General features: G+C 35.7%; 1 protein-coding gene across 4 annotated transcripts; it reads left to right on the forward strand.

The window, feature by feature from the left end:
- Positions 1 to 7: 7 nt before the first annotated feature.
- LOC121427452 (leucine-rich repeat-containing protein 34-like) lies at positions 8 to 11,712 on the forward strand. 4 transcript variants are annotated; one of them, XM_041623849.1, is made up of 10 exons: positions 8 to 57; positions 433 to 575; positions 2,443 to 2,457; positions 5,220 to 5,409; positions 6,200 to 6,283; positions 6,860 to 6,988; positions 7,606 to 7,856; positions 8,342 to 8,497; positions 10,274 to 10,400; positions 11,530 to 11,712. In XM_041623849.1, exons 2-10 carry the CDS (start codon positions 463 to 465, stop codon positions 11,695 to 11,697), a joined length of 1,233 nt encoding a protein of 410 aa, XP_041479783.1. In that variant the 5' UTR covers positions 8 to 57; positions 433 to 462; the 3' UTR covers positions 11,698 to 11,712. The 4 variants fall into 4 exon arrangements, with proteins under 4 accessions (XP_041479783.1, XP_041479780.1, XP_041479781.1 ...); XM_041623846.1 differs by lacking the exon at positions 2,443 to 2,457 and adding an exon at positions 2,903 to 2,929; XM_041623847.1 differs by lacking the exon at positions 2,443 to 2,457 and adding an exon at positions 3,772 to 3,789.
- The last annotated feature ends 698 nt before the right edge of the window (positions 11,713 to 12,410 follow it).

The raw sequence follows: 12,410 nt of genomic DNA on the forward strand, positions 1-12,410 counted from the left end.
AGCTGATTGATCAGCGAAACTAGGCAACAGACGAAGCTGCTAGCTGTGCGAATTGTGGTAAAAACTTTTTCCATTTGTATATTTTGAGCGTTTTGATTGACTTTATTTAGATTAATAGCCTGCAAATTTTTAATGTGACTTCTTAAACGATTTATACAATATTTGAGTGACGCAAAGCACATCAATATTTACTTTGAATGTGAATTCAATGAAGACGATCGTGGTCACTTCACCTCACACTCGACATCGAGCACAGGTGACAAGCCAATGGGTTGGGTCTGGGGGAAATTTGCGCCTTGTACCGGTGGCGCAGGGATCTATAGTAAACGTTGTGATGATACTGGTGTGGTGCAGTGTAGCTTTAGGATTTTTCTTTATACTGTTGGTAATGTGTTATTTATTTTAAAATTTATTCCTAATTCTTTTCTGCAGATCAAGTAGTACGAGGACACAAGCAGTAAGATGGATCCAGCAGCTGTACAAACACGCTATGAAGATGTCTGCATGGAGTTAAACGTCAAACCAAATCCTTTTATCATGAAGGTGCTGGACAAAGAGAGAGATGAACAAATCATGTAATTATTGATCGTCTTTCTTCTTCTTTTTCTTTCCTCTTTCTGTTTTTATTTTTATAGTTTTTTTTTGGTCTTTTATTTTTTGTACTCTGTTTTCTTTGGTCTATTTTCTTCTTATCCTGCTCCTGTTTTTCCTTTTACTGCTTCTTCTACATTTATTCTTTTTTTTAGTTTCTTCATCTTTTTCATCTTCCATTTTTTTTCTTGTTCTTCTGGACCTTCTTTATCTTTGTCTTATTGTCTTGTTTCATGTAATGTTCTTTATCTTATCCTTTGTTTTTCTTTCTCTTTCTTTTCTTCCTCTTCACCCTCTATTTCTCTTTCCCAATTTCCTATATTTGTAGTGAATTCTTTGAAAAGTGCATTATAAGATGGCTAAATAATTTGCAGCTTGCTGATTGGTCAAAGCGTACCACGTGATCATTCGCGAAAAGTGTCTATCCCTGCACGCCCGTGCAAATTTCGCGCACCCAAATTGTCTAACCCACGGTAAGTGCAATTTCAAAATTTTTGATATTTGATTTAGATCTATTTCATTATTTCTTTCTCATATAAGGTGCTTAAAATTGCGATCGAAATTACTTAGCCATCTTATAAAAGGAATAACGCATTTTACCCGTCGTTTTTCAGCGATATGCAGTGCACTCGAGGTTTCTTCTTCGCATGCACACTCCACACTCGCCTCCGGCTCGTGTGGAGTGCGCATGCTCAGAAGAAACCTCTCGTGCACTGCATATTCGCTAAACAACTCCGCGGAATGCGTTATTCCTATAATAGGCCTATCCCTTTTGCCATTACTTGAGTTTATAGGTACTGGTTCTGGTATGTTATTGTTATAAAATGATAAAGACTGGGATTCTTTAATGATATCTTTAAAACAAGCCTGATGATTGTGCAAGGACTTTCCCTTAGTTTGACACTTGAGTAGAAATGTAGAATGTGACTCAGTTAACTCTCCTTCCTTATTTCACATCATTAATTTTTCTTTCTTTAGTATTATAAATTCATTTTTTTTCATTCTTTAGTATGTAGTACATTTTTGTGGGTGGGAAGGGGGGGGGGGGGGGGAGGGCATTGAATGGATGCTGGAAATATTTTATTCTTTAGAATGTTCTTTTTTAATGAGATTTTCTGAATGCAATGTAGTCTAAAGAAAAGAATTTATTGCTCATATTGCCATTGTAGAAGTTTTAAAATCATGCATTTCAAATGTAGTACTTTTTTTTCAAAGACTAGTCATGTTATTTCAGATTGTTCTATTAAACCTTTTTGTCTGAGAGGCAGCTTAAACTTTGCTCAGTCCATCCAAACTTTGAGTTGAGCTGACTTAAAGATATCGATGAAGAGAGAATTTCAAAGTTTTGTTTTGTTTTGTGCACCAGCTACTTATCAATATCTTAGTCACTCACTACTTTCTTTTATGCATTTATCAGAAAATTAATGTGCAATAAATGAAAAATTCCTTTGTGCAAAGTAAGTTTGATGTGAATTCTATTTAATTTGGAGATAAAATTTTGGAGAAAGAAATTGTAAAATTAGAAAATAATCTTTGTCCCTGTGTGTTTTTGGTCATGTCTCACAAAGTGAGGTCAAACTTCTATTGCTAGTTTTATTAGATTTATTATCAAATTAGATTTATTATCAAATTTGTGAAGATCTGGTTTGAGAAAATTACCAATTTTTTGTTATTTGTTCAGCTTTTATCTGTCCTTTTCTTATATTATGCCATATTTTGGATGGACTTTGGTTTGAAAGTATGTCAGTCTTGGAAATTTCTTTATAAGCTTTAAAATATATTCCCTTTTCTTCACATAAAATTTGAATGGCAACCATTAAATGAAACTTCTGTTATTTCCTTTTTCTTTAGGCGTGTGGTTAGAAAGTAAGTTATTAGCTTCTTCAAGCAATATCATGGCAGCCAAAATAAGAACATACTGTATATTTCTATGTATGCTTTACCTTTTCTTGTGCAAAAAACATTAATGGCTTGATGGCTTTTAACAAGATTTCAAAGTATTGCATGGCACTCCATTATAAATGGGGAATATTTAAATATTCATGTTTATATTTTAAAATCATGTTATATTTGGTAATCAGAAGCCCTATTTAATTGTGTAATATTATTTATTACAGGTGCCATATTTAATTATTTATTCAGCAATGTGTACCTATCTCTTATAACTCAATTATTTTCATTTGATTATTTTGTTCATGTTGTCAAAGCAGAAAGATAAATTTAAATTGTTGAATTAATTACCTTTCTGGCATTGCGAGTAGCAAGATCAGTCTTATGCTTGTTTGTTCATTATCTTGCTTAAACATGGAAGTACTGATAAACATGGCAATAAAATAAGGTATAATATCATGATATTTATTGCATTTTGGTAGAAGGCATATTAACACACATCTTGTTCACTTTGATTACCATTATGTGGTGACTGAATAGGGTCTTATATTTTGGGATAAGGATTCATGATTTTCAGGCTGGATTAAGATTACGGTATACACCATAATGAGGCGTTACTAGATTTGAGATATTCTAAAATCACTCTTTTATATTTATATCAGTTGGTGAATAGCCCAATTGCTATTATTTCCCTTTCTATCATATTATTTGTCAAAAGTATCTTCATGATATTTAGTATATTTGCTTGGGGAATACAGGAAATATATTGAACCACTATTCAATCCAATGTTTGGTGTCAAAAGTAAAAAAATTCCAAGTAGCGGTACTTTGCTTGGCTAATACAGGTACTCCTTAAAGTCAACAGTGCACACAGAATTTTACTGAAGTGAGCCAAGATCATACCAAAAATTTGATACCCAACTTGGCTCAATATTTTATCAAAAGTAAAAGTCAGATTGTTTTTTTTCTGACTTTGAATACTAAATTCAGTATGTATTTTTTTGTGCATTTACTCACGCATATATTAAGTCCAAGGAGATACATGTACTTGCACACTACACACATATGTCATTGTCTTTTTTTTACTTCTTTAAAACTCTATTTGTGGCTTTTTTTTATTCATATAACTTTAAAAGGGTAACCTTTGGTTTAACTTCTAAATTAATTTGGTCTAATGAATGTCCTCCCCTGCATGCTATTGTTTTCTTGTCAGCTAATTAAAAGATTAGATTGGCTTGGTGTAATAATTTGCTTGCTTGTATTTCATATCGTGCATGATCTTTAACAAAGGTGGGAGCTTTCTGAGAAGTAAGTAATTTTGAATTTGCTGTGATGTTTGCTGTGAAAAATGTACACACTTTTCCTTCTTTTCTTGCAAGTGGAACACGTTCCTTTGAGTGGAAGCATTTTATTTATTTGTATTTTGTTTCCTTCAAATTTTTTGTGTTGTGATTTTTACACTTGATAATACCATATGCTTTATCAGTAGTAGCCTGCATTAGGCTAAATTAAATTACAGACATTATATTTGATATTACCAGTAAAATCAAATAGTATCCTATGTTAGTTACATTCTATAATATCCATAATTACTGTTATGCAAAAGTATCATAGATATATTTCAACATTGTTTTTCATTTTAATTATATGCATATATGCAAATTATAATGGAATATTATTCATATTGTAATCTACCATCCACATAAATTTATTTCATGGTCAGAGTCAAACAGCTGTATGTATAAGTCCATTATCTTTTAACTCTGTCATTTCAATCTTTTAACTCATTTTGTCAGATAAACAGATATATTGAAATACAATCTATTTCTGTCGTTGCTATCGATGCTACTGTGGTATCGCTGACTACATAACTTAAAAAAGACTTGAAAAGTAAAATTAGGCATATTGTCCCCAGAATGCAATGTACATTGGTGAGCTGCATGCATGTATTCAAATAAAAAATATTGAATCGTCAATATATAAACCTTATTGTATTATTGAATTTGGAGCACACACAAAATTATTTTCTTAGAAGATATTGAGTGATTTTAGCACTTTAATTTTCGTTCTTTGCACACATATTTACTTGTACATGTACATGTACATAGAGCCTCTTTTTTCTGCCCTTTCTGACTTTACCATATAGTACCAATAATACATGTACATTGGTTATTAAACTCCCAATATATTTTTGTCATGCTAGACTTAGAATGAAACTTCAATTTATACGAAAACCATGATTTTGGTATTTAACCAATTAGACCCAGCATTTTTTTTACCAATCTAGAAAACAATGATTTATATTTCCAGTCTTGCAAACCAAGTTAGTGGAATGAATATTTTGATATTCAAGAAAATATTGTGCTCACTAAAGGAAGGTCATGCAATCACGAAAACTTACCATTATTACAAATAACCAATTACCAAGTTTTTAAATGCAACCTAATAGTCTGTTACTGTTGAGCGTATCTACATAGAATCAAGCATTTGCTTGTGTACATGTAGGCCCCACATGAGAAGTTTGCTGGTACTTACATAAATGTATAAGAAGTGAGCTAGAGAGCAATATCGGTGAATAATTTCAATTAAAAACATAAACCCATGTATTAAGTTCAGAACAAGCACATCAGGAGCTATTACATAGCACAGAAAGTATACGTTTGGTTAGTTTGTGCACTTTACAAAATTATTATTTCATGCTTTTGGAAATAATTATATTGACCTATGACCCATCCTAGTGACCCCAAAGACTTCATGGAGATGGAGATGCCAGGGAACAACCATCTCCTGACAAACAAGATGCTCCAGGACGAGGATGCCTTTGTTCTCCTGAAGGTCCTTGCCAACAATACCTACGTCTCAGGGTTGGATCTGAGGTACAACCAGATCACTGACAAAGGTGCGGAACACATTGCAGAATTACTGAAGGTGAGTTCTGTAGACATGGGATCCTATGTGACCATCAGACAAATTGTCGAGTGACTCCTCTCTTTCCTTTTCTCAACACCTACAATACTTAAGTCTCAGGGTTAATATTGAGGTACAAACAAATCACAGACAAGGGTGTTGAACACATTGCAGAATTACTGAAGGTGAGTTCTTCAGAGGTTATGTGATCCTATGTGACCATCAGACAAATTGCAGTCGAGTGACTCCTCTCTTTCATTTTCTCAACACCTACAATACGTAAGTCTCAGGGTTAATATTGTGGTACAAACAGATCAATGACAAAGGTGCAGAACACATTGCAGAATTACTGAAGGTGAGTTCTTCAGATGTTATGTGATCCTATATGACCATCAGACAAATTGCAGTCGAGTGACTCCTCTCTCTCCTCGACACATACAGTAGATAATTATGTCTCTTGGTTAGACATGATATAAAGATAACATACAAATGTTGTGGAACGCATTGCAGAATGAACTGCCCAGGGTAGAGATATGGTATGAGAACCTCTCCCTAGCAATATCGTAGCATTCTTAGGAGAAATGTTTGAATGGTCAAACCACCTACAGTGTACATTAGCTTGCCCCTCCAAACCCATCTGACCAGAAGATTCTGGTGCCATGTACTGCCTGTCCAAATTTCCAATCATTGCTTCCTCTGATTACAAGACAAGATTGAAAATGTTTACACCAGAATACTTTTTTTATTAAATTGAACATGGAAACTGATCTTTTCCTTTAAACATTTGTTTTTATCAATGATATTTCTGTAGGAAACCTGTGCTTTGAAGAGACTGAGTCTGATGTGTAATGATCTTGGTCCGGAGGGAGGTGCCATCATCGCCAGTGGTCTTCAGGTAGGAAATGCAGGGACCAGGTGGGTGTTTCATAAAGCTGTTCGTAAGTTAAGAGCGACTTTAAGAATGACTGGTGATCCTGTCTTGTGGTGAATGATAGATTGGCGATGGTCTACAGCGAGGATCAGCAGTCGTTCTTAAAGTCGCTCTTAACTTACGAACAGCTTTATGAAACGGCCCCCTTAGCAAATGATTACAGGGCTTGATTTTACAATTGATCATACACAATATTCAATGCAGTCATTTGTAGAAATCAGCTCTATGATCAATCGCTCACCTTTATGGTTAAGAGCCCAGACTTAATGTTTGGGTGTGTTGTTTTAAAGCAGTTTCTTAGTTAGGTACGTACTTTATGCATGACTGGTGACTTTGTGGTGAGGGATTTATCTAAAGTCGTGCATACCTTTACAAACAGCTTTGTATAACATGACCCTGTCCTTAAGCTTATGAGATAGAGCTACTTCCAGTCTTTCCTGGTGTTTTGAAAAAGTGAGACAGAATTTCTTGTAAAGATGAAATAATGTAGTGTGATGTATATTTACATTTCTTTCCTTTTTTTTTTACATGTGTATTCAGGTAAATGAGACGCTTCAAGAGCTGAAGCTGAATGGTAATAAGATAGGGAATAAAGGAGGCATGGCTCTTGCTGGTGTGTTACAGGTCAACACAGCTTTACGATCATTAGACATTGGAGACACCGACCAGGTAAATGACAATGTATTCATGTATGGTACAGAGGCCTATTTCAAAAAGATTTATATTTAGTTGTAATGACAAATGCACAGTTTCTATGACAAGTTTATGATCAGCCATTCAAACTGAATGATTTCAGGAGCTTCAGTCTCTTGCCAGATACTCAATTGGATTGCCTTTGCCACCTTGTTGAACTACAACTGCACTCTGAAAGCTCTGTGGCTCAGAGGCTCCCTCTGTTGTTCGATCAGCAAAAGGAGGTACCGGAAGGCTCTGTACACTGATGTTTTGTCTTAAATCCTATTCATTTTAAGCCTAGGACACTCACGGGCATGAGTGCCTTCATCACTGTCCTGAATAATTGCAGCACTCTGACTGTCCTTGCCTCTCACTATGATTACTGTCCAATAAAACAGACTTTGTTTGGACAAAACTTCGTACAAGTCCTTTCATGAAACACTCCAAAGGGCACCTTTGCCAAATTGCTGAACAACTACACTCTGATGGCTCTATGCTTGACTGTCCGCTATGTGTTTTTTAGTCAGCAGGAGACAATCTTAAGGCTTACATGTATTTGCATGAACCACCTACTGTTATTTTCTATTGTATCTTTTTTGTGTCAACTCCAGGACACTCAAAGCATGATTGCCTTCGCCACAGTCCTGAACTACAACAGCACTCTGAAGGCTCTTTGCATGAACCGCCCTCTGTTGTTCAGTCAGCAGGAGGAGACGACCATCCACTTTGCCAAGATGCTGAAGGTCAACAGCACCCTGACAGAACTCCACCTGCAGAAGTGTGACATCAAGGACACAGGAGCGGAGAGGCTCTCCGAGATGTTGGTGGAGAATATCGGTCTCAAGTATCTGGATCTTGCTTGGTGAGTCGGAGCCTTCAAATCAATACTTCTGCGTTTAGCCAGGTGCAGTGGGCAATGAAACATTCTAGCTAGACAAAGGTTTGGAGGGGCAAGCAATAGTGTTGACAATGGTTCGATCCTGCAAACAACTGTCTTGTCTGAATGTTTCTGTACCACTGGCCAGGTGGGCGTTTCATAAAGCTGTTCGTAAGTTAAGAGCGGTTTTAAGAACAACTGGTGAACCTTTCTTACTCACATAACCATCGCCAATGAATATACCATTTACCACAATAAAGGATCACCAATTATTCTTAAAGTCATTCTTAACTTATGAACAGCTTTATGAAACACACATCTGGTGCATAATATATCAGAATGGATAAGATTTTCTGTGTTTCGTAGGCAAGGCCCACTGGCAGAGTTAATGAAACTGAAGCAGTTACACTTGCCTAACGAGTAAAAGATTGTTACGTTTTTTCCCCCCATTGATTATTAAAATCATGCAGTAACAAGATCAGGAGAGACGGGGCCAAGTACCTATCTAGAGTCCTCATGAAGAACACTCCACTTGAGATCCTAGACTTGGGCCATAACTGCATCGAGGATGACGGAGCGATGGACCTGAGCAGGTCACTCATGGACATGAACAGTAACCTGCACACGTAAGTCATGGGGTTGCAAATATTTATGTTTGCTACCTATGTGAAGTTGTGAAGGTCCTAACTTATTTATGATCATTTTACTCAATAATCTGTGTCATACTAACTTATATCTGAGACCATGCAATGTAGATCTATGTATCTTAACCCCTTGATCCACCTAAGATGCAATGAGAAATACATGATTTTGGGTTATGCTGTGAACGTCTTTGGTCCCCAGTCTGTCAATTCATCATTCTTACAAACTGCTAAGAACCATTGCACATTTCAACTTCAATAATGTATGATTATTCAGATTTTTTTTTACTTTACAAGGTTTGATTTTTTTTTAGAAGTTAGAAGTCCAAATGCAAGGTAAAAGTCCCAAGGTGGGCTTTCTCAAAATTAAGAAGTTTCAACTGTACCATGGTACAAAACATGGACTGTCATGTACTGTAAGAAAAGTCCAATAATAAATGTGCGCTGATGGCAAAGAGCATCTAATTCAATGGATTCTCAATACGGTGCACCATCTATCAGTTGCAGCTCGCAGGCCAAATTTCGCAATGCCTCATGGGAAAAATTTGACATCTGTTTTGCACACTAATACTATAGTGCATGCAAACATGAGATCAATCAGCGGTGGGCGACACGGCTCGACCGGATATGCCATTTACTAGAGTCCAGGGGAGTGTTTCATCAATATTTTCATCCTACAAGTTGTCAGATCTGACATCTTTCCATGATTTTGATTGGCTGAGAGGCACTGTTCCTATGGTAACTGTCGGATAAAATGGGACTTGTCGGATAAAACGTCCGACAAGTCCTTTCATGAAAGCCCCCCCAGGAGGTGGGACAGAAATGTACCCGCATATTTCTTACTGTATTTGGTGAATTCTTGCCGCATGGTTTTCATTTTTGAAGCATCACAGTCACATTACAGTATACAAGCACTGTGCACTGCCTGCTTGCGACAATGATCCTGATGTAAGAAATTTGGCCTGTTCCCTGCAACATGCCGCAACTGATAATGGCACACGATATCGTGAGTCCACTGAATAGAAGTACAATATTACATATTCCATGGTTTTATACCATGGTACAATAGAAACTTCTTTTGAGAATTAGACTTATAAGTCTCATTATGTATGTGATAATGACTTGTTTTCTCTTGTTAATTGATTTTGTGATGTTAATGTCGATTGCATGTAATCTATCTACAGTTTCAAGGGGAATGAAACCTTTGGAACAAAAAGGCGTGTGTTGAAACAGAAAAATCAAAGAAAAAGAAAAAAATTTGAATACAGTATTTCAATCACTAATGTTATGGAGATCCTTCCAATTGGCAATGCGGCAAGGATGTGTAATGTCACATGTGAACAACTATCCCTTTGAAGGACTATGAAATACCCTAAAAATGTCTCTTTTTGCTTTTTCTTATTGTGATACAATCTCTTTATCCATGATGTATCCTTTAAAATCTGTATTACATGCCCTCCTCTTGAAAGAACACAATCTACTGATAGATGTGATAAAAGAGGCAATTTAAGTGAAACATATACTAAAGTAATGGGGTGGAGTTGTTAACAAGTGACATCACACATTTTTGTTGCATTGTCAATTTGAGGATCTCCATAGCATTAGTGATCGCAATATTAAAATGCTCATAACTTTCTCATTATTTGTCTGATCTTTCTCAAACTTTCTGTTTTGATTTTTCTATTTTCACACAAGCTATATTGTTCTTCATGTTTCATTCTCCTTTAATGGTAATGAAAAATATGTTGTTCCCCCATTCAGGTTAGTTATCACAAGTAACAACATCAGAGCACAAGGTTTATGTGCCATAGCCAGAGCCATGGAGAACAATCCTAATTTCAACAGTGTGTTTATCTGGGGCAATCACCATGAAGAAGATGCATGTAATGTAAGTTTGAAAAAAACTTGCTTTTGTGATCACATTAATTAGATAAATAAGAGAGAAAAGTTCTGAAAAAGATGAAAATAATTATTGTAGCCTTTCATATTCTTTCTATTTTGGGGAAGTGTGTGTGTGTATTTGAGTTTTGTCAGATGTGTATCAATCAGATATGATAATTCACGTCTGGGACCGACCTTTAACGTGACCATCCGAAAGACGTGACCAGGGTTCGAACCTCAAACCTCTGGATCAATTTGTAACTTCCCCACATAGCTTGGATTACAGGCTCAAACCACAACACCCAGTTGTGAAGAACATCATTACAAAATTTGTTCTTAAAATGCCCATTGTCATAATAATTATAACAAATCAAAGTTGAAAGGTTAGTCTGGCCATTTGCATAATCCCATGACTGCTTTTCTATACAAATACATTTCATTTAACGCTTAGTATAATGGAGTCAGTTAATTATCTTTCTCTTGATAAACAGAAAATTCAAGATGCTTTGTAAAAAAAGAAAAAAAAATTACATTAATTTGGGGAGTTTTTTTTCCGCCCCGAACTCGGTCTTTATTTATGTTGCCTACCTTTAAAGTACCCGATTGCCCAATGTTTAGTTAATTGTGATTATCCCTTCCTTCTGATACATATAGTTCCAGGGATAATATAGACCCTGAGCATGGGCATCCATGAATGCTGTCACCTTATCTATTCCCTTTTCCCTATTGGATCAACAGGGGTGTGAGAGTTCAGATTTTAATCTGATTTCAAATTTGTTTTTAATTTTCAGCTTAATTTCAGCTTATTTTTGCTTTCTTCTGTACAAAAAGAATGGGAGCTCTTTTTATATCAGACTTTTTCAACACTCTTCAGATCTTTTTATTTGTGACCACTCACGCACCTGGATCAAGTCAAATTTCTTTGGGATCACAGAAATCTGTTTGGTTTAGGCAAAATTTGACTTAATAAGACTTCAATAAGACATGCTTTGCATATTATTATGGTCTGAAATGATGCTTCAAGTTCAGTGATTATTTGACTAATGGAGGGTCAGCTATGTGTAGTCTGTTGTATTATCATTTAGTAGCATTAACTGTTGCTAGTAATAACTCCTTGGATTCTGGACATTTTTCAGGCTTTCCACAGACTGATAGAGGGCGGTAAACTAGCTTTGGAAAGGACGGATGTGAAACCTTACGTAGTTGACGGTCAAGTTTACCTTTCTGAGCTTTCGCATGGTCTCCGAAGGCATTACTATTGGACACCATTCTACGGCCCCGATGTGAAAAGTGATAAAATCTGAGTTGGCTTTAAGTCTAAATTATTTATTGATGCCAGCATATTAAAACCTTGAATCTCAAAATTTAAGAAAATTGAGAGCAGCTCGGACAAAGCTGTGTTATAGAAATGTGGCAAAGATAGCAAACTCATATTGTCTGAAAATGGTCGCTTAATTCTTGTAGAGAATACTTCGTAGGCAAAAGGAGGTTGCTTCTCAATGTCATAACTCTAAAATCAAGGTTTTCATACCCCATCAACGTTATATATATTACTTGTATTTATGGCAAGCACTGTTTTAAAAGAAAAGTTGTGTTTATTGGAACTTTGTAGTTTACATGAAAATTTTATGCTGTAAAACAAGAATTTAAAAATCGACAAATCAAGGATTTTTTGTCTTTCACAACCATTTCATGAACATGCCTTCTAAAGTTGGTGTGATGTAGTAAAACTGCAGATAACAGCATAATTTGAGCTGTTACCCAAGTACTTGGTTATCGTCTACCTGTTGTGTACATGTAGTGTTATATCCCCCTCTACTTTACACTATAGGAAAATTCATTGCCTCGGATCGTTGTTGTCCGTCCATATAAATTATGCAAATGTACAGTGGAAAGTAAATGTAAAGATATGTAATATTTGACAGAGTAAAATTGGTTGGGCTGGGGCTTTGAATTCTGTTCTTTTCATATTTAAAGCCTGGCATGAATAGGAAACGGTTGGAAACTATCCTAAAAT

This window comes from Lytechinus variegatus, chromosome 14 (genome assembly GCF_018143015.1).
Source record: "Lytechinus variegatus isolate NC3 chromosome 14, Lvar_3.0, whole genome shotgun sequence".
Taxonomy (NCBI): Eukaryota; Metazoa; Echinodermata; class Echinoidea; order Temnopleuroida; family Toxopneustidae; genus Lytechinus; species Lytechinus variegatus.

What these genes read in the sequence shown, in the direction of transcription:
- LOC121427452 (XM_041623846.1), top strand. Translation starts at nt 463, where the DNA reads ATGGATCCAGCAGCTGTACAAACACGCTATGAAGATGTCTGCATGGAG. An exon ending in GAGAGAGATGAACAAATCAT is followed by an intron (nt 576 to 2,902) that starts GTAATTATTGAT and finishes TAAACATGGAAG; the next exon opens with TACTGATAAACATGGCAATA. An exon ending in TCATCGCCAGTGGTCTTCAG is followed by an intron (nt 6,284 to 6,859) that starts GTAGGAAATGCA and finishes ATGTGTATTCAG; the next exon opens with GTAAATGAGACGCTTCAAGA.